Raw genomic sequence first — 24,601 nt, 5'->3', positions numbered from 1 at the left:
ACTCTGTGCTATGGGGAGATGAGGGACAGGGACCCCCCACTCTGTGCAGTGAGAAGAAGGGGGACAGGATCAGGGTCCCCCTGCTCTGCAGCACGAGGAGATGGGGGACGGGGGTAGCGTCCCCCCACTCTGTGCTATGGGGAGATGAGGGACAGGGACCCCCCACTCTGTGCAGTGAGAAGAAGGGGGACAGGATGAGGGTCCCCCTGCTCTGCAGCACGAGGAGATGGGGGACAGGGGCTGGGACCCCCCACTCCGCACTGTGAGAAGGACGGGGGCAGGATCTCCGTGGGTCTCTCACCTGCAGCTTCACCGACTCAGGCAGCTTCATCTGCAGCAGCCCCTCCTCCAGCCCCTCGGCCTCCTCCTCGCCAGCCTTCGCCCCAGCCTTCTCCCCCTCCTCCTCCTCCAGCTTCTCCGCCTCGCCCCGCTCCTCCTCGGCGGGGTCCCCGAAGACGGCCGGCTCGATCATGCGCAGGATGTGCCGCACGTCCTCGTCCCCGAAGACACCCATGATAAGCAGGGTGGAGACCAGCTTGAGGATGGGCACGAAGTGGAACTGCACGCTGCCCCCCACCGGGTCCCGGCTGTGCTGCCCGCCGTCCTGCACCGCCTCCGTCAGCATGGCCAGCGCCTTCAGCTTCAGCGCCTCCAGCGGCAGCTCAGGGCTCAGCTGGTACCGCTCGGGGCTGGTGCTGACGAAGCAGGGCGGGGAGAAGTGCAGGGGCGGGCGCAGGCAGGTGCTGGTGCCCACGCCGGGCAGGCCGGGCTTCCGGCTGCCCTCGGGGAAGAGCCGGATGCTCTTGGTGGCATCCGTCATGGGCACGATGAACTCGCTGTTCATGGTGAGCCGGGCCCGCTTGGCCGACTCCAGGTGCATGCTCATAAGCAGGTCGTAGTAGCCGCTGCGCAGCGGGCCGGGCAGGTGGGGACTCTCAATGGCGTACAGCAGCTGGGACTCGTCCACGTGGCTGCACAGGGCATGGGCCACCCGGTTGTTGCCCAGGGCGCACACGGCGCAGTACAGCTGCAGCGAGTGGTGCTGGAACGTCAGCAGGGCCAGATGCTCCGACAGCTCCAGGATATCGATGCAGCTGCCGGGAAAGGGGCCTGCTGGTTAGAGCAGGGGGCTGGGAGCCCGGACTCCTGGGTTCTATCCCAGCTCTGGAAAGGGAGTGGGGTCTAGTGGTTAAAGCAGGGGGGCTGGGAGGCGGGACTCTTGGGTTCAATCCCAGCTCTGGGAGGGGAGTGGGGTCTAGTAGCTAGAGCAGGGTCGGGGGAGCCAGGACTCCTGGGTTCTAATCCAGGGTCTGACAGTGAGACAATGAATCGTCCTTGGAGAAAGTAATTTCCCACCGCTCTGTGCTTCAGTTTATCGCTTCCTCCACCACTGAGATGCATCCACCTCTGAGCTGGGGCACGGCAGCTGTTTGTCAGCCATGCAGCACAATTCTGGTTGGGAGCCCAGGTGCAGGGGACAGAACAGTCCCTGGAGCAGGGCTTGAGCAAGGAAAGCAGGGCCATTTCCTAGCTTGCACTGAAATAGCTCCCTAAGTGGACCGGCCACTAGGAATGATACAAGAGGTTAATAGCCTAGTACTGCTGCCAGCTCATGGAATCGACCCCTCAGCTGCAGGGCTTTAGTACCAGCACAGAGATACAGGTGACAGCGTTCCCCCCACTGGCTGTCTCTCTGGGGGCCTGTGCCAGGAGGGGGCACTCACCGGCTCTCCTCAGGGATGTGCAAGGCCATCATGACCAGGGGGTCACCGCACTCCACCATCCAGCCGTGCCGGTCACTGATGCGGGCTGTCTCCACGGTCAAGAACTCGTTGGGCACGCGGCTCCAGGTCACCGGTGTCAGCATCTGGATGACGAGGCGCGGAGGGCACTGCGGCTCAGGGTTCTTCCGCTCACTGTGGAACATAGCAGCTGAGAGGGGCATGATGTTCTGCCAGGGGAGAGAGAGAGGCTGAGAATCAGTGTCTGAGCTGAGAGAGAACCCAGGAGTCCTGGCTCCAGCCCCGCACTCTAGCCACTAGACCCCACTCCCCTCCCAGAGCCAGGACAGAACCCAGGAGCCTGAGACCCAATTCCTTGTTCTGACCCACTAGTCCCCACACAGAACAGGCAGCATGACTGCACTTAAATCTCAAAGCAAATCCCTTCCAGACACTCAATGGTACAACCTGCCCAGCTGTGCCAGGGGAGTGGGGGAGCCCAGCTGTGCCATGGGGCAGGGGCAGGGGCAGGGCAGGTTGGAGGGAGCCCAGCTGTACCAGGGCGAAGGACCCCAGCTGTGCCGGGGAGGGGGCAGGACACGTTGGAGGGATCCCAGCTGTGCCAGGAGGTGGGGTGGAGGACTCCAGCTGTGCCGGGGGTTGGGGAGGGGCCCTAGCTGTGCTGGGGATGGGGCAGAGGACTCCAGCTGTGCCATGGGGTGGGGGCAGGGCAGGTTGGAGGAAGCCCAGCTGTATCAGGGGCAGGGCGAAGGACCCCAGCTGTGCCAGGGGAGGGGGAAGGACACATTGGAGGGATCCCAGCTGTGCCAGGAGGTGGGGTGGAGGACTCCAGCTGTGCCAGGGGTTGGGGAGGGACCCTAGCTGTGCTGGGGATGGGGCGGAGGACTCCAGCTGCGCCATGGGGTGGGGGCAGGGCAGGTTGGAGGAAGCCCAGCTGTGCCAGGGGGCAGGGGAGCCTAGCTGTGCCAGGGGGTGAGGCGGAGGACTCCAGCTGTGCCAGGGGGCCGGGGCAGGGCAGGTTGGAGGGAGCCCAGCTGTGCTGGAGGGTGGGGAGGGGGCACCCCAGGGCCGCCCCTACCTTCATCTTGCCCAGCTCGAACTGGACGACATTCTGGCTCGTGGGAAGGACAAAGACGGCCGGGAAGAGTTTGGTGTTCGGTTCCACCTGGACCAACCAGAGAGAGTGAGAGACAGCCCGGAGCCAGCGGGTTGGCGGGGCCTGTCCCCTCTAAGGGGCGCCAGGCGCTCAAGCCCGCTGCTGTGTGGGGGACCGCCGGCTGTCCCGGGGGGCAGCTCACCTGGTAGAAGGTGTTGGATCCTCCTTGGCCGTTGGCCGTGAAGGCATAAGCCCCGTGCCAGATCGACCAGGCAGCCGAGCACCAGGTCCGCGTGCTGGACCGCCGTTTGAATGCCCACGTGTCAAATCTCCCCCACCCACACCGAGTAGAGCAATGCTGCCTGTGTATGCTGTTGGAAGAGGGGTGGGCCCGGGGAACTGTACTCCATTCCGCTGCCCCAGCCACTACTCCACCCCCCACGCCCCCTCTGTGCCTCCTAACCGCTTTCCTACCTGGAGACCTTTTGTATACCCCATGACCTCGTTGCCTTCGCCCCATGGCACGTCGACATGACAGGTGCCCCCCGCGACCACCACATTCCCATGTCAACATATCCCGCTCCTTTGGCCCCACCCACCCCACCAGTTTCAGGCCGCCGGAAGGGGCATGCTCTTGCAGCGCCCGCAAGGGCACCCCCCGCCTCCCCAATCTGCCCCCCGAGCCCGCACGTGCTGAGCATGAGGCTGCCACAGGCGCGACCTCCTCACCTTGTCGTGGATGTGGCCCTGGTCGCGCCCATGGGAGACTGGTGACGTGGCGCACCTTGCTCAGGTCGAATGCATGTCGTGCTGATGGTAGTCGGGTGACCCAGGCCCACCCAGACGAGGTGGGCTCCTGGCCCGCCGAAATGCCCCAGAGTGTAGTAAGGGGTGGGGGAGCAGGGAAGGGCCGTCAGCCCGGCTGGCACCAACCCCACAGCCTGAGTGAGAAGTCCATTGACCACCCCTCCGCAGCGCCTGCCCAGTGCCACATCGGGGTCAGCAACGGATGGGGCAGACCGCCCCTCATGAACCCCCACACGCTCCCACCTCAGCACAGCACCCCCTTCGCTGCATCGTGGTCAGCACTGATGTGGCAGAGCGCCCCCTGCGACCCCCCACATCCTTGCAGCAGCAACATCCCCTCTGAGCCCCCCATATCCCTGCAGCAACAGCGCTCCCTCGCTGCACGAGTCAAACGGAGAGGAAAGCGCCCCCGCCTGAAGCCCACGCGCCATGCAGCACGTGCCCCTACGCGTGCAACAGGTCAGCACGGACACGGGCCAAGCGCCCCTGCTGAGACCCCGCTGGCACCCTGCAGCACAGCGCTCGCTAGCGCTGCAATCGGGTCAGCACGGACAGGGAGAACGCCCTGCTGATCCCCGACCCCACTTCCCGTGCATCACAGGCCCCCTACTTGCACGGGGTCAGCATGGACACGAGGGAAAGCCCCCAGTGCGAGTCCCGCACTCCCTTGCAGCACGTCCCCCCAGCTCTGGCATCGGGTTCAGCATGACAGGGAAAGCCCCCTGCTGAGTCCCGCCACCCCTGCAGCACAGCGCCCCTAGCTCTGCAGTCGGGGTCAGCACGGACAGGGGAGAGCACCCCCTGCCGACCCCCCGCTCCCTGCCAAGCACACAGCGCCCTGCTGAAGCCCCCCTCTCTCTGCCCACAGCGCCCCCTGCTGAGCCCCCTGCTCCCTGCAGCCCAGCGTCCCCTAGCGCTGCATCGGGGTCAGCACGAACAGGGGAAAGCGCCCCCTGCTGAGCCTCCCGCTCCCTGCAGCCCAGCGCCCCTTAGCGCTGCAATGGGGTCAGCACGGACGGGACATAGCGCCCCCTGCTGAGCTCCCCGCAGCACAGCGCCCCCTAGCGCTGCATTGGGGTCAGCACGAACAGGGGAGAGCGCCCCCTGCTGAGCCCCCCCCCCTCCCGGCAGCACGGCGCCCCCTAGTGTTGCATCGGGGTCAGCACAGACAGGGGAGAGCGCCCCCTGCTGAGCACCCCCTCCCTGCCTCACAGTGCCCCCTGCTGAGCCCCCCGCTCCCGGCAGCGCGGCGCCCCACCGCAGCCCGGTACCGTGGTGGTGTTCATGATGATCTCGGGGTCGTCGCGGTCGTCAGGCACCACGTCTTCCTCCAGCCGCTGCACGGAGGGCACCACCGGGGGCGGGGTGATGAACGTGGCCTTCTTTGCCTTGAACAGGAAGCTGGGCGGGGACGAAGATGTGGGGAGCCGGGGGTGAGTGCCCACCCCCCGACACCGCTCAGCCCGGCCAGCCAGGGAACCAGCCTGTGTCCAGTGCAGGGCAGGCGGGTGCCGCGGGAGGCCCAGTCACTGGGAACTGGGGGGATGGGCTCTGCTCGTTAGAGACCTGGGCTAAGACAGAGGGGAAAGGCCCTGTGCCCCATTCCCTGCCCCGGAGCTGGATCGGGGCCAGTGCCCCCGGAGGGGAAAGGCCCCATATCCTATTCCCTGCCCCCCCGTCTTCTAGAAGCTCTCACCCCCTCTTGATCTTGCCCTTCTCCGATGCTGCATCCTTCTCATTCTCCACCCTGGGGGGCTCCTTGGGGGAGGCCAGGGCCCCCCCCTGCTTCTCCTTCTCGGCCTCCTCGGCCTCCTTACGCCCGGCCGACTTCCGGAGCACCTCGAACTCGGAGTCGAGGTCCACATCCTTGACGTCCTCCTCGGGGATGGTGAGGGCGTGGGTGAGGGGTGTGGCCCCTGCCGTGCACTTGAATTTCTCGTGGAACTCCACGGGCATGCTGAGCCGCAGGAAGAGCAGCTCGCTCACCGCGTTCTGCGAGCCAAAGGTCCGGTGCGTCAACTTCAGGCAGGGCGGGTTGTCCACCGTGCCGTCGATGCGCAACACCTGGCCGGGGGGAGCAGAGGAGTCAGGAGGGGACGACCCGGGTCGGGGGAAGTTCGATTTTAACCCGCTGGTCTCTGCGCTACCCTAAGGACGTCCTGAGCCAGGGGGATGCTAAACCCCACCTGGGCGCGGCTGCATGTCTGGGCTGGGTGCACGGGGCCCCGTAGAGTGAATGGGTCTCCCCCAGGGGCCGGTGGGCAGAGCTGCCAAGGGGAGCAGGCGGGCTGGAGCCAGGGGGCGGGATGTGACCTGCCCTGCGGGAAAGTGAGGGTCCGGCCCACGGAAAGATTCCTTCAAGAGCCTGTTCCAAAGCTGGGGCCATGGCCCCGACCCTGCAGATCTGGGAGAGGTGGTGCAGGGTGGGGGTCTGGTTTGGAACCAGGGGGGCAGGAGTCCCAGAGCAGCCCACAACCTGGCCCCTGCCAGGTCTCAAGAGAGAGGGGCTAACGCTGTAAGCCAGGGAGCCCTTGGTGCCAGCTGGCACGAGGGGGGGACGGACAACAGGGGGCACTGGGGTTCACAGGGATCCCCTGCAGCAGGCATCGGCACTACAGCTCCCGATGGGCGGCCCGTCAGGTCTGCACACCGAAGGGTACTACTGACGGAGGCAGCAAGCGCCCGGTGCACCGGCCGCTCCACCCTCGGCCCTGGGGCAGCGACCCCTCCCCACTGGGCTCTGGGCTAAGCCCCCCTCCCCATGGGGCTCCGGGCCGACCCCCCTGCAGCTGGCCCCTCACCTCGTAGTGGGGGTGCTCAGGGGGGATGGGGGAGAACTGCGGCAGGCTCTTGCTGAACCACATGCTGATGTCGCGTTTCATGTTGATGGCGAAGGGCTCGAATCCCTCCTGCAGCCCGCAGATGGGGAAGTACCGCAGGCTGCTGACCTCCTGGCCCAGGTTCAGCCGCCCCACCTGGCCCAGACCCAGGCTACACACCGGGAGGAAGCCTGCGAGACAGGGCAGGGTCAGCCCGGCCTAGCAGCGCCCCCACTCCCTGGGACAGCACTCCTCCCCCTGCCCCCATGACATTATGGATGTAATGCAATTATCACTGAAAGCTGACAGGGCCAAAAAGAGTTAATTAACTCCCAGACTGACCTGACCCATGGCCGGTAGGAAGATATGTAAATGAACAGAGCTGGGAAACGCAGCCGCACTTAGAGATGGAAGGGGAGGTGTTTGCTCAGGGCTTGTGATGTAAGCAGACAAGTCTTGTCTATTGCTACGACTCTGATTCAAAGATCAGAAAAGGAATACAGTAACTCCTCCTTTAACGTCGTCCCGCTTAACGCTGTTTCAGGGTCCCGGCCCTGCTCAGTTAGGGAACATGCTCGTTTAAAGTTGCGCAATGCTCCCTTATAACGTCCTTTGGCTGTAAGAGTCTGTGCAGAGCAGCAACGTTACAAGGGAGCATTGCACAAGTTCTGCTTCTCCACCTCCTCCCCCTCCCTCCCAGAAAGTCCATAGGACTTTGGGGTGTGGGGGGAGGGATGTGGCGTGCTCCAGAGAGGAGGCGGAGTGGGGGTGGGAAGAGGTGGGCCTGGACTGTGGACGGGAAGAGACGGGCCTGGAGCATTCCCAGCAAAGTCCAAGCCTGTTCTTCTCCAAGGAACCTGCCGCTGCTGCAGCGAAGGTGCTTCCTAGCGTCCTGGCCTGCAGAGGGCTGTGCCTGTGTGGGGTAAGCCAGGGGCACCTCCCAACACAGCACAGTACCGTACAGCATAACACCTTTTGTCTGCACCCAAAAATTTCCTTGGAACCTGCCCCCCGCATTTACATTAAACCGTGTGGGAAAACTGGATTAGTTTAACATTGTTTCACTTCGAGCTGCATTTCCCAGGACCAGAACTACAACACTCAGGGAGCAGTTACCGTATTAATATGCAGGAAGACACTTGAGAGAAATAGTGTTATTCTCTCTGTCTCTTTGAAGGTTGTGGCAACCTGGAGCTGAACTGTTAATGGATAAATTACCCTGTGCTAATTAAAAAGAAGATTTCAGACGATCGCTGATATTATATCAGCCATCATTAATATCTCGTCAGGACCGCGACTGAGCAGACCGAACTTTACCGACTCGAGCCGAAGGGCCTGCGAAATGCACAAAAACAGAACGTGTGCCATTACACTTTGGAGGGTGGATAAGGGGCTATAAGGACCCAGAAAGCGCCGGTCCAGTGCTGGTGACAAGAGCACAAGATGGCGGAGAGGAGGCAGAGGCAGGGCGTCCAGCGGCCACATAGTAGGGGCAACACGACGCCAAACGGGCAGGGACCCCAGGTCTAGATGGCTGACCCATAATGGGTGGGAACGGGACCGTTGGCGCTGGCCATAGGCAGGGAGGGATATACATGGTGGGAGCAGGCTGTGGTTTGACCAAGGGGCAAGGGGGCAAACGAAGGCAAATGGGATCCTCTGCTGCGCTGGGGGAATTCGAATACGAGGGGACAGTAACGGATATCCACTTACTGGAGGGGGCCATTCCCTCCCTGCACTCACGTTAAAATGGCCGGTATGAAAGACGTAGGCGAGCTCGTCGCCCCCAGCTCCACGATCGGGGCGCACGTTCAAACGCGGCACCTAGCTTCTACGCGGCATCTCTCCGAGCCCTCCGTACGGGCCCACCAAGTGGGGCCACCGAACTCGAAGGTTAACCAACCTAATGTCTCTCTCTATCTGTATGTCACGCTACCGCCCGGAAACACCCGCACCCGCATCCGAGCGCCGCCGAGGGGCACCAGCAACCCTGAGAAACCCTGCGGGCCGGGGCAGGAATCCAGGACAGCGGTCTGCCTGCTCCCCCCCGGGCCACAACAGCCGACTCGGCCTTCAGACGACCCTCCAACACCAAAGGGAGGCAGAAGGGGTGTGGGGAGGGGCCTAGGCTGAGGAGGCAGGAGGGGTCTTGGAGGAAAGAAGAGAAGGGGGGGGGCCCCAGGAGCAATGCCAGGAAAGGGCCCAGGGGAGAGGCCAGAGCAGAGAAGGGGGACAAGTTGGGAAAGGAGCCCAGGAGGAGAAGAGAGGGACAGAAGAGGCAGGAGGGTAAGGGAGGGGCCCCCAGAAGGGAGAGAAGGGGGACCCAGGGAGGGCAGGAAGGGTTTGGGGGGGGAGGCCCCTGAGGGGAAGAGAAGGGGGGCCCAAAGGAGGCAGAAAAGGTCCAGAAGTGGCCCAGGAGGGGCCCTGGAAAAGGGCCCTATATGGAGGGCAGAGGTATCCGGGGCAACCCTTGGGCAACTCACAAGGCTCCTGGTCGGCAGCCATGGCAGGAGTGTTTTACATAAAGCTAAGGGGGCTCGATGTCTGTAGCCGTAGCCGATCAGCGTGCGCACGACCTCACACAGGCTGTTGCGATTCGTCTTCTGCCGTTCGTTAGCCAGCTAGGTGGTAGGGGAACCAGGCGCGAGGGTTCGCTTGTTCGATGTCCTGGTGACACGAATGAGAAGCACACACCACGGACACACCATTGGGACGCTGGAGAACAAGAGGACTGCTTCTCGAGCCAGTCCAAACCGCAGCAGATGCCTGGGCCCAGCTGGGAATAGGGCTGCTGCCGCTGCTGCCCTGTACCCTCTAACGATCTCTAAAGCACCGAACTCAATGTCGCTCCCATTCCCGCCCCCCACATACAAAGCCACTTGAAGCACCGAGATGAACCCAGGGCCCTGCGCAATGAAGGAACAAAAAACCGCCAGGAGTCCTTGCTCCCAGAAGTCCTTGGTCCCAGACCCCTCCCCCTGCTCTAACCACCAGCCCTCACTCCCCTCCCGGAGCCAGGGAGAGAACCCAGGAGTCCTGGCTCCCAGCCCCCTGCTCTAACCACCAGCCCTCACTCCCCTCCCAGAGCTAGGGAGAGAACCCAGGAGTCCTGGCTCCCATCTAATCACTGGATACAATGCCTGGTTCAATCACAAAGCCGAAGACAGCCCAACGCCCACTCACCCTCGCACAGAATGGGCGGTAACAATCCCCCAGCCCACCCCAAGAACCTCCCCAGCCCCCACCTACCCTGGCCCCTCAGCCTGGCCCCCCAGCAGTCCCCTCCCCAGGCCCCAGCCGCAGCCCCCTACCTGCACGATGCTGTAGGTCCAGCCCTGGCTGACACGGTCCCGGGCCCACACGTTGTGCCCGTTCTCGGCCAGCTTGTCCACCAGCGTGTTCTGGGCCGGGGTCAGATTGACGTGGGCCAGGTCCAGCGGGGCCGGCTTGTAGCCATTGGACATCATGTACCTGCCGGGCAAGGGGCTTTGCACTAGGACCTGCCAATCAACCTCCTTCTCCATCTAGCCCAGGATCTCCCTCTCCCCAGCTGATCTAGCCTGGTATCCCCACCCCCAGTGACGGAGCGGGAAATTTCCACTGTGTGTGCCTCAGTTTCCCCATGTACTGCCTGGTTAAGGAGGCAGTGGGCAGAGACCCACGCCTGGGGCCCATGGAGAGTCCCAGAAGATACTGGCCACTCCAACTGCCCAGATATTTGGCACCTAGAGCACCTGGACAGCCCCACCTGCCTTACGGAGCCAGGAGGACGAAGGATTGAGCGGGGTCAGGGGGTTGTTAAGTGGGGGCAGCTGAAGGCAGGGGAGAGGCACCTGGACTGGGACTCAGGGGGCTCGGACCGACCCAGATGGCTGTGAGTCGCTCCAGAGCCGGGAACGGGGCGGGGGGAGGGCTGATTGCAGGGAGCTCCTGGCGTGAAGCAGGGGGGGCTGGTGGCCCCAAGGGCCAGTCCCAGGAGGCAGGGAGACCACGTGGCTTGCCCCAGTGACAGCGCGTGATGCTGGGGGGTCTTGCACACTGACGGGGTCCCCGCCTGAGAGCACCGGATCTGTAGCTCCATGACACCCGTGCCCAGACCTCCAGCCTGCCCCCCACCTCGATTTATTTGGTCACCCTGGGGCTCAAAGGTTCAACAAGCCCAGGCCAAGCACTGCCTGGGGGCGACGTCCCGGGGCCGGTGGAGCCTCGGGCGGCTCCATGGGGGTCACGCCCCCCCAGGTTCTCCCCCCCTCGAACACCTACGTTTTGGGCAGCTTGGTCTTCTTGAGGTTCTCCTCAGCCTTCTCGTCGGCCATGCCCACGTGACAGCCCAGCGCCAGCAGTGTCCTGTGGGGGGGACAGCAATGGGGGGGTGTCAGCTCCCCAACAGAGCCTCCTGCCCTGCCGCCACCCCCAGGAGACAAGTCCCACATCCCTTCCCTCCGCTGCCAGCCCTGCAAGAGATGACACCCCCCGACCCCATCCCCCACCCTCAATGGACAAGTTCCCCCTCCCTCCACTGCCCCCCAAGAGATAAGCCCCCCCCACGTGACAGCCCAGCGCCAGCAGTGTCCTGTGGGGGGGACAGCAATGGGGGGGTGTCAGCTCCCCAACAGAGCCTCCTGCCCTGCCGCCACCCCCAGGAGACAAGTCCCACATCCCTTCCCTCCGCTGCCAGCCCTGCAAGAGATGACACCCCCCAAAAAGAAGAGAGCAATTTTTAGTTCAGTAACAAGAATCGCTCTAGTGTGTATTGGGAAGGATCTAAGTTTATTGACCGGGTGTGTGGCGATGCTTTGGGGTTGAAGAACCTTTCTTTTATATGATGAGATAGGATGAGATGACTGAAAACTCACGTGTGTCGTCTGGAATGGAGCCTGTGGCTGGGATTAACGGGAACTGGCATTATTTGGACTCAGAGTAACCCGTGGATAACTGAAGAAGCTGTTTGGGGTTGGCTGGTATTAAGCATTCGGAACACCACCAGCTTTGGGTTTGTGCCCATTTTGTTGCAGTTCACCCTACTTGAGTGAACTAGCTGGCGCCATGGGCACATTGTCAACCACACAGGGAGAAGGAGGGGCAGAGAGCGGACATAGACATGTCTGTGTCCACAGCAGGAAGAAAACCAGCTGCCAGCCGACTACGCACAATAGCCCATCCTCAGAATGGGGAGAACCCAAGCTCGCTAGCCTGCTTCTACACTTAGACCTCATCTCTCCCAGAGCTGGGGAGAGAACCAGGAGTCCTGGCAACCACCCCTGCTCTAACCACCAGCACTGACTTCCTCCCAGAGCAGGGAGACAGGCGTCCGGAGACAGCCCCTGCTCTAACCACTAGCACTGATCCTCCCAGAGCCAGGGAGAACCCAGTGTCCGGCAGCAGCCGCCTCACCTTCTCGATCCTCGATGTCCTTGAGGCCAGTTCAGAACCCGAGTCGCTGATCAGCATCTCCCGTTAGAGTGTGAAAGATGTGGTCTCGGTCACGTCGATCATGCAGCGAGACGTCGCCGGCTGCAGGAGCGGCGAAGGGCCTCGCTGCCGATTGCCAGCGCTGGCCTGGGAGGGGGTGGGGATGGGTCAGCGGCAAGAAGGCCCGGGGTCCAGGCGGGTGACATGGGTGCAATGGCTGGAGGAGGCGGAGCAGTGGCCAGTGCGGCCAGAGGGCACCACGCCAAGGGCAGACCCCAGGCTAGATGGGCCCATGGGGGGAGCCTGCCTGGCCTGGCAGGGGAGGGGGTGGATACAGGTAGGGCAAGGCTGTCTGGTTTGATCCAGAGGCAGGGGACAACGGGCAACGGCGAGGTCCTGCTGGGCTGATCTGGGGGTCCGCTGGGTGACCCGAGGGCAGGGTACCAGGTGGAGGGGGCAGTCCCCCTACTCACTCCGGTGCCGTTGAAGACTAGCGAGCTCCGTCGGCCCCCAGTCCACGTGTCGGGGCGCACGTCTGGGCCGGGCCCAGCCACGCGCATCTCGCCCGTGGTCACCGCCTGAACGTCGAAGTACCCCTCCCGGCCGCACGGTGGTAAGCAACTGCCTCCGCCCGACACCCGCACCAGCTCCGACGCGCCGTGGGCAACCTGATCGCCGCTGCGGGGCCGAGGGCAGGGTCAGACTCTAGGGTCTGCTGCCCCCCGGGCCACCATCATCCCCGGCTCCCCTCCCCAGGGGACGGCAGAAGGGGTGTGGGGGAGGGGCCTGGGAGAGGGCAGAGGGTCCCTGACGAAGAGAAAGGGGGGCCCAGGGGAAGCCAGGAGGCCCAGGGGAGAGGCTCCAGGAGGAGAGAAGGGGGGCCCAGTGGACAGGGCCCCAGGAGGGGAAGAGAAGGAAGGGGCCCAGGGAGGCAGGAGGGTTGGGGGAGGGGCCCAAGGGGAGAGAAGGGGGCCAGGGGAGGGCAGGAGGGTTGGGGGGGCCTGAGGGAGGAAGAAGGGGGGCCAAGCGAAGGGCAGAAGGGGTCCAAGAGTGGGCCAAGGCGCGAGGGGCCCTGGAGGGGGCCCAGGGGAGGGCAGGAGGGGTCCGGGGGCAGGGCCCTGGGCATCACAGGTTCCTGGTCGGGGGCTCGACTGTTGTGCCGTAGCGATCAGCGTGCCAACGGCCTCACAAAGAGGCTGTTGCGATTCGTCTTCTTGGGTCCGTTCGTCCAGTAGGGTTGTAGGGCCGCAGGCGCGGGGTTCGCTTGTTCTGATGTTGGCTGACCGCACACACAGCGGACACATTGGGACGACGGAAACCAAGAGGACTGCTCTCGAGCCCGTCCAAACCAGCAGATGGCTGGCCAGCGGGAGAGGCTGCTCGGCTCTGCCGTCCTCTGCGGATCTCAAAGCACCGAACTCATGTCGCTCCCCATCGCCGCCCACACAGCTTGCGAAGCAGAGATGGACCATGGCCTGGGTCAATGAGGGAACGAGGCAGGGCGCAGAACCAGGTACCTGGTCCCAGACCCCTCTCTAACACCAGCTCCCCACTCCTTCCCAGAGCCGGAGAGACCAGGAGTCCTGCCTCCCAGCCCCCTGCTCTAACACCAGCCTCACGTCCGCTCCGGACCAGGGAGAGAACCCAGGAGCTCTGGCTCCCACCCCTGCTCTAACAACCAGCCTCCTCCCTTCCCAGAGCTAGGGAGAAAAGGCAACCCAACCGGCGAAGTTTCTCTGGCTCCTCATCTAATCATGGTACAATGCCTGGTTCATCACAAAGCCGGAAGACAGCCCAACGCCCACTCACCCCTCTCGCACAGAATGGGCGGTAACAATACCGCCCACCCAACGACTCGCCCCAGCCCCAACTACCATGGCCCTCAGCCTGGCCCCCAGCAGTCCCTCCCCAGGCCCAGCGGCAGCCCCTACCTGCACGATGCTGTAGGTCAGCCCTGGCTGACACGGTCCCGGCCCACACTTGTGCCCGGGTTCTCGGCAGCTTGTCACCAGTGTGTTCGTGGGCCGGGTCAGTTTGAACGTGGGCCAGGTCCAGGCGGGGCCGGCTTGTAGCCTTGGACATCATGTACCTGCCCGGCAAGGGGCTTTGCACTAGACTCCAATCAACCTCCTTCTCCATTAGCCAGGATCTCCTCTCACCTGATCTAGCACTGGTATCCGCCCACTCCAGTGACGGAGCGGGAAATGTCCACTGTGTGTCGCTCAGTTTCTCCATGTACTGCTGGGTAAGGAGGCAGTGGCAAGACCCACCGCCTGGGCCCCCATGGAGAGTTCCAAAGATACTGGCCACTTCCACTGCAAGATATTGGCCCTAGAGCACTGGACAGCCCAATGCATTACGGAGCAGGAAGGACCCGAAGGATGAGGCGGGGGTCAGGGGGTTGTTAGGTGGGGGACTGAAGGCAAGGGAGGGCACCTGGACTGGGACCTCAGGGGGCTCGACGACCAGATGGCTGTGAGTCGCTCAGACCCGGGAACGGGGCGGGGGGAGGGCTGATTGCAGGGAGTCCTAGGCGTGAAGCAGGGGGGCTGGTGGCCAAGGGCCATTTCCCATGGAGGCAGGGAGACCACGTGCTTGCCCAGTGACAGCGCGTGACTTGCTGGGGGTCTTGCACACTGGACGGGGTCCCGCCTGAGAGCACCGATCTGTTAGCTCATGACACCCGTCGCCCAGCACCTCCAGCTGCCCACACCTCGATTTATTTGGTCACGGCTGGGGCCAAAGGTTTCAACAAGCCAGGCCAAGCACTGCCTGGGGCGACGTCGGGGCCGGTGGAGCCTCCGGGCAGCTCCATGGGGGTCAACGCCCCCAGGTTCTCACCCCTCGAACACGCTAGCGTTTTGGGCAGCTTCGGTCTTTCTTGAGGTTCTCCTCAGCCTTCTCGTCGGCCATGCCCAGTGACAGCCCAGCGCCAGCAAAGTGTCCTGTGGGGGGGACAGCAATGGGGGGGTGTCACTCCCCAAAACAGAGCCTCCTGCCTGCCGCCACCGCCAGGAGACAAGTCCCCACCTTCCCTCCGCTGCCACTGCAAGGATGAAACAACCCCCGACTACCACCCCACCCTCAATGGACAGTTCCCCTTGCCCCCTCCACTGCCCACCAAGAGATAGCCCCCATCTGCCCCTGCTCAGCAGCACCCTTCTCGCCCATCCAGTCCTCCCCCCATCCAGCTGGACCTCTCACCCACGCTACGTGGAGAGGGGTCTTAGCTCCCACAAGTCCTCAGCCCTCTTGCCCGTGACAGCCTGCCCCCCCGTGTTTCCGGAGTCCCGCAGACGTTATCCCATCCCCCCGTCCCCGCTCACTTAGCGTCTCCCGACATCTGCAGGTTGTAGTTCTCTCGGCTCAGGCAGGTGTGAACATCCAGCAAGGCAGGGTAAGCCGCTTGTTTGTCGTCCGGATCTGATAAGGGGACAAGGTCAGCGACCCACGACAACCGACGAGTCATCCCAACCCCAACCAGCAGTGGGTTCTGGAAGGGGTGAGCTGGCGTATTCGGGGAACACGGCTTGAGTGGGAGTTCTGGGGGCAGGGGCTGGGCCAGGTGAGTTATTCGATGGGGCAGGGGGTTGGGCTCACGGTTCTTGGGAAAGAGACTGGCATGGGTGGTTCTGGGGGGCAGGTAGGGGCTGGGCTGGGCCGGCTGCCAGGCAACCCCTGAAAAGCAGGACCAGGGCTGGCAGCACAGATGGGTGCAGGTGCCCGCCCTCGGGACACCGCCCTCTCCTGCCGGGGGCAGTTACATCACGGGGTGGGGGAGAGGTCAGAGCAGGAGCAGAGAGGATCCCCGGCTGGGAGCAGTAGGGATGGATGGGGGTAGGCAGGGGCCTGTAGGAGGGCATGAGGGCAATCGCTGGCTCACAGGAGGGTACGGAGGGGCAGCTCATGGGCCCATAGGAGAGTAAAGGCGGCACTATTGGCCTGTAGGGAGCTAGGGAGGCACCGTGGGCCACGGGGCGTATGGGGGGGGCACTCATGGCCCTGTAGGGACTATGGGCGGGGCCACTCGCAGGCATAAGGGTTATGGGGGGCATCATGGTCCTGTAGGAGCTATGGAGGCACCATAGGCCCCACAGGTGGGAACATAGGGGGGCACTCGTGGGCCATAGGGGGTACACTGGGACACTCATGGCCCTGTAGGAGCTATGGGGGGCACTCGCGGCCATGGGACAGTAGGGGGGCACCGTGGGCCTAGGGGGTACACTGGGACCACTCATGGCCCACAGGGGGTACGGGGCTTCATGGCCTGTGGGAGTATGGGGGGGCAATCACCGGCCATAGGTCGCAGCTGCTCGATCGGGTCACGCCCACAAGCTCGTGGATGTTCTCCCCAGTTCTCACGGATTCCTCTCCAGCGTGCCGGGGGAGGCACGATCTGTGGGGAAGGGGTTAGAGAGGCCCCCATGCCTGCCAGCCCTGCCCTTGGGGGACACTCTCGAGCGGTCCCGGCCTCCACCTGGGGATCTGCAAGAGGGGGGTCAGTGCGTGGGGTAACACGCACTAGGCGGCTCCCCACAGGCCTGAGGCAGGCTCACCATGCCCCGCCCAGCTGGGACATGGTTGACAGCCCCCCACAGCCTCCCAACCCCCTTCCCCAACTAGGTGGGGGGTCTCTTCCTGCAAGTTCCCCCAAAGCCAGGAAGGGACCCCCCCGCACACCTGCGGCAGGTGGGGCCCTTCCCCAAACTTCCCCCGAGCCAGCCAGGCCCCTCCGCCTACCCGCCCAGCACAGGCAGGGCCCCCCCCAGAGCCATGAGCACCTCGCCCTACCCCCCCTCAGTCCAGGCAGGGCCCCCTCCTTGAACCCACCCCCAGCCGCAGGGCCCCTCCCGCAGAGCAGCGGGTCACTCCCCTAACCCCGCCCCTCATCCGGCAGGCCCTCCCTTGAAACCCCCCCCAGCAGGCAGGGCACCTCCCCAGACGGCGGTCACTCTCCCCTAACGCCCCCCCAGCCAGGCAGGGCCCCTCCCCCCAGAGCGCGGTACCTCCCCTAACCGCCCCCCCAGCCACAGGGCCCTCTCCCCCAGAGCCAGCGGGTCACCTCCCCAACCCCTCCCGCCGGCCAGGCAGGGTCCTCCTTCCGGCGGGGCTCGGCGGGCGCTACCATGCTGGTGTCCGGGGCAAGGGGTGAGCCGTGTGGAACAGGGCCGGGTGGGCCAGCAGCTGCGGACGCGTGCCTGCGTCCTGCCTGTATCCTTGATGGGCTCCACCCGCATAGCCGGCTTCGGGCAGCAGGGCCTCGAAGCAGGGCGCGTAGCCTGCGCCAGCAGGGGGCAGAACTTAAGTCGCCGTGGCGCCCCAGGAGGAAGGGATCTGTGGGGGGGATGTGAAAGGCTGGACCCTCCCTCACAGCAGCTGGACCCCTTCCTCTCCTCCCCCACCACTTCTCCTCCTCCCCCCAACCTGCCTTCTCCTCCCCTGCAGCCCCCCCTCCTGGAATTCCCCCTCCCTGCTGGCCCCACCTTCTGTCCCCGCTGCTGCCGCGCCCAATTCTCTCACCCCGTCCCCACAACTGCCCTCTCCTCCCCGGCATGGGCCCCTAATCCCCCAACCATCAGCTCCCTCCCGCAACCCTTTCCCACCTGTCAGCCCCTCTTCATCCTCCTCTTCCTCCCTACTCCTTTCTCTGTTCCTCCTCCCCACCCAATCGCCTCCCCGGCCCGGACTCATTGATGCCCGCGGAGAAGCTGACACCGGGAAGAAGAGCCCGTCCACGTTGAAGTTCTCGAACATGCCTGCACGGGGAAGCCGTTGATGCCGGAAGGACATGCTGGGCACGCTCAGCGTCAGGCAGCGCTCACACACGTCATCGGCCGCAGCGTGTGCTGGCCGGGCGAGCGCACGGCGCGGCACCGCGTACCCTGGCGGCGGAGACGGGAGGCCGGTGAGAGGCCGGGCTGAGCAGCGGGCGAGGGCAGGCACAAGGGGCAGGGCAGAGCGCGGGGGCAAAAAGACACAGCGAAAGGCCGAGGGGGAGAGAAACGCGGGTGCAAGGAGGGGGGGTGCTGATTGAGGCATGCTGGCTAGTAACCTCCGCGCCCCGTGGCCACACGTCTGCATTCGGCACAAGCAGTCGCTCCCGAGCCGATCCTGTCCTACGCTCTTCTCCACTGCTAGGGGCTTGGGGCACGCGGGTGTTCTCCCATCGTGACAGGCAGGGATCGGTCGCCCTGGCATTTCCCAAAGGAGAAAGACAAGACGTATGACTGCTCTGGCCTGGCCCAAGGTGAGGAGATGCCTTCGTGCCCGTTGGAGCCTGCGACGGAGAGAAGGAGGGCGCCGGGACACCAGAAGGCTGAGCTGGGAAGCTGGCTGGGTAAATGCAGTTGCAGACCCTAGATTCGTCCACAGGTTAGGCATAAGCAGGTGGCTTTAGGGGTGTCATCCGGGGAGGAAACCTGTGCAAGGTGAACGTAACGATGCTGCACAGCATGGCTTCCCAGCGACTGAGATCGTACTGAGCCTCTGTTCCTCCACTAGCTCCTCGCTGACTTTTCGCAATCCTCCGGACTGACACTGGAGATTTCGGCCCCTGATTCTATTTCATACCGAGCCAAAGCGAGGTCAAGCAACAGACGGTGCAGCTTCCCACAGCGTGCAAAGAGTAAGCAGAAGTGTGCAAGTGTGCCAGAGAGAATACACAAGAGCGTCCGTTTGTGTGAGGACCTGAGTAAGGAACGTGCAGGAGGCCGAGTGTGACGAACTGGGACTCTTCTTACCGTGCTCTGTGAGTGCTGAGTTGGGGGTGTTGGCCTGGGAGGACGATCTGCATTGGGGGATGGAAGACTGGCCTTGGGGGAAGATACCTGAGCAGGTAACATGAGAACCCAAGAAGGGGTTAGAGGCCAGGTGACACCTCTGCCCCGGAAGCTGAACAAAGGCTGGGGGAGGAAGGAAGGACAGACAGGGCTCTGACCCCCCCCCAAAGGGGCTATGCTGCTCCTGGGACCCCAAGATGGACCTAATTGGGGAGGATCCTGTTGTCTGTACCTGCAAGGCCTGTCTTGGACTGTGTTCCTGGCGTCCAAATAAACCTTCTGCTTTACTGGCTGGCTGAGAGTCATGGTGAATTGCAGGAAGCCGGGGGTGCAGGGCCCTGACTCCCCCACACTCTGTGACACCGTGCAAGAGCATCCTTGTGCACATCAGAGTGCAAAAGAACGCGTGACAGAAATACTGTGGGCATAAGTGTGCGTGACAGTGTGCAACAAGTGTGCAAGACCGTGTCAGCACGAGAATGTGCATGAGCAAGTGTGCAAAAGAACACACAACAGAATGTGTGTACAAGAATGGATGAGTGTGCACTGAACATGTGTGCAAGAACAAGCAAGTGAATGTTAATGGGCACAGAAGTGTGCAAAAGAGAAATAGGGTGCGCATAAGAGCATGCACAAGTGAGCATGCAACAAGCGTGCAAGGCAGTGCACACAAGATAATGTGCATGCATAAGGGTGCGTTCATGTGCAAAGAGTGTGCAAGAACCGGAGTGCGAAAAGAGCATGCACAAGGGCGTGCATAGGTGCGTGCAGGAGGGTGTGCAAAATCACATGCCAAAAAGAGCATGTGAGTGTGCAAGAGGGGGCCTGGGCGCTCCCTCTGCAGCACCCCCATGCCTGCTCCTTTGCACGCCCGCCAGAGCAGCCAAGCCCTGGGCAGAGCCAGCGCTCGTACCTGACCAGAGGTGCAGGCCGTCGAAGCCGAAGGAGTACAGGTCGTCCCCCACGCCGTTGCCGCCCCAGCCCTCCCCGCCCCCGGGGTAGGGGCTGTAGCCCTCGGTAATGGCCCAGCCCACGCGCAGGTGGGTGGCCTGCGCCGTGACGAAGGGCTCCACGTAATCCACGATCAGTTCGTAGTACCACTTCTTGTACTGCGTCGAGCCTTCGTGCGTGCCCAGGAAGATGTTGGGGCGCATGCTGCAGGGCAGAGAGAAGCACTGGGGAGGGAGAGGCTGGGGGGGCAGGAAGGAACCCCCCCACTTCTCCAGCGCACATTATGCACCTCGCAAACTACAAGGTACTACCACCTCTGGGGTGGGGCACGGGGGCTGTTTGTACAGGGACCCCTCACCCGATGCTAGGATGCAACAACCTCCGGGGTGGGGCATGGGGGCTGTTTGCACAGGGACCCCTCGCCTGGCGCTGGGATGCGGCCACCTCTGGGGTGGGGCACGGGGGCGGTTTAACAGCTGTACAGGGCAGGAAGTCAGTCAGCCCTGTCCTCACCTGGTGACGTAGTTAATGAGGCTGGTCTGCAGGAGCAGGTCGCGGCGCGGGAGCAGATTCTCGGTGATGAGGTTCTGGTTGGAGCGCACGGCCACCCCGTTGCAGACGCACAGAGAGCAGAGCACATCGAGGACCTACCGGGGCGGTGAGAGGAGACAGCGCTGGGGTTTCCCCTGGGATGCGGGACCCCAGCCTGGCCCTGCCAGCGAGCTGCTGGATGCCCCAGGGAAGGGTTCGAGTGCCATTTCAGAACAGAGAGGGGCAGATCTGGGTGTGGTCAGAGCACACTGCGCTGTGGCTTGTCCCTGCCCCCCAGGGCCTATAGGGGGCAGATCGGGGCATGGCTGGGGCACACTGTGCTGTGGCTAGTCCTTGCCACCCAGGGCCCATGGTGGTGGGGGGCAGCGTGAGTTACAGCAGCCCAGGGGTTGCTCTAATTGACAGCAGGGAGCAGACAGGGCCCTCAGCGTGGAAGTACAATGGGGCCTTACCACCCATCCCCAGCCTGTCCCTTCCCCCAAGGCAGGGACGGGAGAGCCGAGGATTCAGCCCTGGAGCTGCGGGCGACTCCCTCACCTTGTGGTTGCGGCCGTGCTTGTCCAGCAGGGAGATGATGGATTTGATGTGGTTCTCCTGGATGATGTTCAGCACCTCGGGGCTCTCGATGAGGACGCAGTACAGCACCTCCAGGATCCCTGGTGGGGGGCACCAGGCCAAGCGTAAGTGCACGTGTGACCGGGCAAGCGTGTGACGAAGTGGGGGATTTTCTTGTTTTTCCCTTGTTTTCCAGTGATTTGCATGCAGAGGGGGTGGGACTCAGTGTCCCCGGGTGTTACTGGTTTAACGAGGGGAGGGGAGGGGGAGTTTCTTGGGACACAGGACTGGAGAGGGAACCTGGGACCCCGGCCGATGGCCTGGAGGATGCAGACCTCAGCTACTGGTGACCTGGCGACCCAGAGACCCAGCTTAGGAGTCACAGACGGTTCTGGCCGGGGGGAGGACAATGGGCTGCGGGGAGAGGACCCCGGTGACCTGACCAGCTGACTCCAGCCAGAGGAGGGCGGACAGGAGAGGAGGCCCAGGCGACCCTGTTTACCTGGAGAGAGGACAATGGACAGAGGGCCGGGGATATCAGAGGCCCAGCTGGGAAGCAGGGGGCTCAGGGCTGGAGAGGGGGAGCAGGCAGAGCCCACCTGGCTGCAGGGGGACTGGGATGTGCTGGGCTAAGGGAGGCCAGGCCTGAGGCCCTGAGAGTTTCCTGTGCTGGGTTCAAACGCTCAATAAACCCTCCTGTGTTACGCTGGCTGAGAGTCGCTCAGGGCTAGAGATCAGGGCAGGGGGTGGGGCATTATCCCCTTTGGGGGGCAGAGGCCCTGGGGGTCCGGAGCGAGGGGACTCCCTGAGGGGGCCCACGGCAGAGACAGACGTGCCAAGGCTCAGAGAGGTGCAGCTCCAGGAGGCGGAGGGGCCTGATCCCGAGAGAGAGTGGCCCCCTGAGAAGGGCTGTTGCACTGAAGGGGGTTCCCCCCGAGACTGCACGGGGCCAAGCGTGGACACGATCTGCGAGTCCGCGACAAAGTGTAACACACACACCTGGGGTGGGCCATGTGCACCGTGCGGTGTGGCCGCGCAGGCGAACATGCGCCCGGATCTGCCACTGCCATGAGCACACGGGTGGATTCATGTATCTGCTCGTGTATGTACACGTACCGCTGGGCGTATCCACATGCACACAGCAGGGATCTGCCACTGCCATGAGCACACGCGTGGATTCATGTATCTGCTCGTGTATGTACACGTACCGCTGGGCGTATCCACATGCGCACAGCACGGATCTGCGGGCAGTGCACGCGTGTGTCTGCGGGCCTCTGCCCACGCCTTGGCCAGGCCGGGGACGTTCTCAAGGCCCCGGGGAGGGCCCAGCCGCTCGCCTCACCACCCCAGACATGGCCCATGAGACCCGTCCCCCCACCCAGCGCCCCTCACCCCTCCTGCCCAGTCTCACCGGAGGAGGCCTCCAGCCGGTCGAGCTTGCTGACCAGCCAGTCCAGGTTGTTGGAGAAGAGGGCGCAGTTGGAGCGGTTGCCCCGGATCAGCGAGGCTGCAGGGTGAGAGAGGGGCCGTCAGCTGGGGGTTGCCGCCTCCCCTACCCCAGAGCAGGACCCTCCCTCCCATTCGTCTGTCCAGTGGGCAGAGCCCACGGCTCAGCAGCGGGGGCTGGTTTCTGCCCTGCCCCACCTGGGCCAGCCGCTCTCTGCAGGACAAGCCCTATCGCAGCCCCCAGCTGCCCCCCCCTCCACAGCCCCATGGGGAGGAAGCGAGAATCTGCCCTAGGCCCCGCTCCGGTCCCGGGACCCACGCACCCAGCAGCTCATACAGCAGGTTGACGATCTCCTTCCAGGACTCGGCTGCCTCCTCGCCAGCGAACTCGGCGAAGTGGGCGGCCGTGCTGTACAGGTTGAGGCGGTCGATGCAGTCCAGCACCAGCGTGATCATGCCCTGCGGGGAGCCGAGTGCAGCCGTCACACCCCAGGGCACCAGCGTGACCTCCCCCCACCAGCAGAAATCCCCACCTCCAGGCCCCCCGCAGCCAGCTCCTGTCCCTTCCTGCCCAGCCCAAAGCATGGGATCACTTACCCTGACGCTGAGATGCAGCCACCTCTGGGGTGGGGCAGGGCAGCTGTTTATACAGGGATCCCTCACCCATGGCTGAACATTGCTTCCTGCTGCACAGCACCCCCTGGCACCACACTGGAGCTGGCGCTGACTGCGAGGGGACAGCAGCCCCTACTGAGCCCCACACCAGCTCCCCATAAGTCAGCCCCCCCATAGCCCTAGACTGCCAGGGCAGAGCGCCTGTCCCACCCCATGCTGACCCCACCCCCTCCCTTTGCACTGGCCCCGTGCCCCCCCTTCCCACCGACCTCCTCGGAAGGCTCCCAGAGGCGGCGGACGGATTTGGGGAGCTGAGGGACGGAGACCACTCGAGAGGGGCCCCGGCGGCCAGGGAGTGCAGCAGAAGCTGTAGCAGTGGCAGGAGGGCCAGGATGGCGAGGCAGGGAAGGGGGCGGCGGGGGCCCAGGGGGCTTGCTGGGAAGGGAGAGTTAACGGAGGGCGCAGGTAATTCGTGAGGAAGTGGTGCAGAGAGGGAGGGTGCACGGGCCACTCGAGGGGGTGCCTAACGGAGCTTTGCTCGGGCAGGGGAGAGCCACGCCCACCCCCTCCCCAGCTCGGTCCCCCAGAGCGGCGACCCTGCTCTGCATCTCCCCCTGCAGACACCCAGACACGTCACCACCCCTGGAGACTGCCCCCAGAGCCAGCAAGGGCATCAGCCAGGCTGCTCTCATGCTGCGGGGGGGGGAAGTGTAGGCGCTAATAGATAAACTGTCGCGCGCGCGGACGCAGGAGCGATACTCCCCTACAGCGCACAATGGAGAGATCAGCCCCCACCCCGTGTCAAGCCCCCACATTCCACCTCTCCTAGTTCTGCACCCCCGATCTCAATGGGGGCCCCCCAGAGTCCTCCTCCATGTCCCAGGTCCCCAGGGGGACACAGCCCCCTCCCGTATGACTTTCCCCCAGGGGCAGCCCCCGGGGTTCTAAATCCCGCCCCCGGGGCCCCCTCTGTCACAGATTGGGCCTCCTCTTCCCCGTGCCCTAGGTTCAACCGAGAGCCCACCTTGAGTTCCCCTGGGTTTCAACCCTAGGCCCCCGGTACCCCTCCAGGTTTGGCCTCCTTCCCCCCAGTGCCCCCAGGGTGTAACCCGCCCCCCGGGGCCCCCAGGTTTCCCCATTTTTTTCCCCCCCCCTTTTTCCCCCCCCCCTTCGCCCACACGGCATGAGTGGTTTGTGTAGAAGGCCGCTGGTGACTGTAGATAGATGCGGCGGCCTGCGGACTCCTCGTGCTGGCAGCGGGTCAGGGACAGGTGCGTCGTCCATGTTGCCCCTCCTGGGTGGGCAGGATGGCCTGGGGGCGCAGGCAGAGCCGTGGGGCAGGTGAGCGGGAACAGGGAACCCCCCCAATTCTGCCACCCCCCCCGGGCTGCCCCAGGGAACGCCCCAACTGCCACCCGCCCACCCTCTGGGCAGCCCTAGGGAAACCCCCCAACCCAGCCGCCCCCTCCCTCTGGGCAGCCTGGGAACCCCCTTGGTGTGTCCAGCCCCACACCCACCTTCCTCTTCAGCAGCCCAGCGCGCAGGGCCTTGGCGCGGGCCGGCGAGTCAGCCACAGGCCGCTGCCGCTTGCTGCGAACCATCGTTCCCCGTCTACTTGATCTCCGGCGCCCCATGCCCTCCACATCCCGCTTGGCGCCACGTCCAGCTTTCCTGCGGGGGGCCTAGAATGGGAGAGGGGCGCGATCGGTGAGGGAGCACGCCTCGCGGCACCAGGGAATGTGGGGGGCGTGAGTGTGGGGGTGGGGATGCTGGGGATGGGGGGCCGTGTAGTTGGGTTAGGGAGTCTTTACAGTGCAGTGTCGCGCG

The 24,601-nt window shown here is 64.1% G+C and overlaps 3 protein-coding genes across 3 annotated transcripts in view; all 3 read right to left on the bottom strand.

Moving 5' to 3' along the window:
- The window catches only part of LOC116838926 (ryanodine receptor 1-like), a 10,303-nt gene extending 6,704 nt beyond the window's left edge, over nt 1-3,599 (bottom strand). Inside the window, exons 1-5 of the mRNA XM_075070494.1 lie at nt 3,568-3,599; nt 3,041-3,209; nt 2,821-2,907; nt 1,725-1,951; nt 302-1,094 (exon numbers count right to left, since the gene is read on the bottom strand). Of these exons, the coding sequence (XP_074926595.1) occupies nt 302-1,094; nt 1,725-1,951; nt 2,821-2,907; nt 3,041-3,209; nt 3,568-3,599 (1,308 nt within the window). The remainder of the gene's footprint in view (nt 1-301; nt 1,095-1,724; nt 1,952-2,820; nt 2,908-3,040; nt 3,210-3,567) is intronic.
- LOC142047551 (ryanodine receptor 1-like) overlaps nt 1-8,969 on the bottom strand; it is a 27,334-nt gene extending 18,365 nt beyond the window's left edge. Inside the window, exons 1-4 of the mRNA XM_075071239.1 lie at nt 8,948-8,969; nt 6,447-6,655; nt 5,342-5,709; nt 4,917-5,046 (exon numbers count right to left, since the gene is read on the bottom strand). Of these exons, the coding sequence (XP_074927340.1) occupies nt 4,917-5,046; nt 5,342-5,709; nt 6,447-6,655; nt 8,948-8,969 (729 nt within the window). The remainder of the gene's footprint in view (nt 1-4,916; nt 5,047-5,341; nt 5,710-6,446; nt 6,656-8,947) is intronic.
- Nucleotides 8,970-9,077: 108 nt separating this feature from the next.
- The window catches only part of LOC116838915 (ryanodine receptor 1-like), a 36,354-nt gene continuing 20,830 nt past the window's right edge, over nt 9,078-24,601 (bottom strand). Inside the window, exons 10-23 of the mRNA XM_075071238.1 lie at nt 24,390-24,440; nt 22,483-22,618; nt 22,125-22,220; nt 20,696-20,814; nt 20,120-20,253; nt 19,569-19,810; nt 18,617-18,703; nt 17,564-17,758; nt 17,002-17,155; nt 12,346-12,554; nt 11,897-12,023; nt 10,728-10,811; nt 9,776-9,935; nt 9,078-9,131 (exon numbers count right to left, since the gene is read on the bottom strand). Coding sequence (XP_074927339.1) covers nt 9,078-9,131; nt 9,776-9,935; nt 10,728-10,811; nt 11,897-12,023; nt 12,346-12,554; nt 17,002-17,155; nt 17,564-17,758; nt 18,617-18,703; nt 19,569-19,810; nt 20,120-20,253; nt 20,696-20,814; nt 22,125-22,220; nt 22,483-22,618; nt 24,390-24,440 — 1,848 coding nt within the window. The remainder of the gene's footprint in view (nt 9,132-9,775; nt 9,936-10,727; nt 10,812-11,896; nt 12,024-12,345; nt 12,555-17,001; nt 17,156-17,563; nt 17,759-18,616; nt 18,704-19,568; nt 19,811-20,119; nt 20,254-20,695; nt 20,815-22,124; nt 22,221-22,482; nt 22,619-24,389; nt 24,441-24,601) is intronic.

Source organism: Chelonoidis abingdonii, chromosome 11, assembly GCF_003597395.2.
Source record: "Chelonoidis abingdonii isolate Lonesome George chromosome 11, CheloAbing_2.0, whole genome shotgun sequence".
Classification (NCBI taxonomy): Eukaryota; Metazoa; Chordata; order Testudines; family Testudinidae; genus Chelonoidis; species Chelonoidis abingdonii.
The sequence above is the reverse complement of the archived record's forward strand: the minus strand, read 5'-3'. Positions and strand labels throughout refer to the sequence as shown.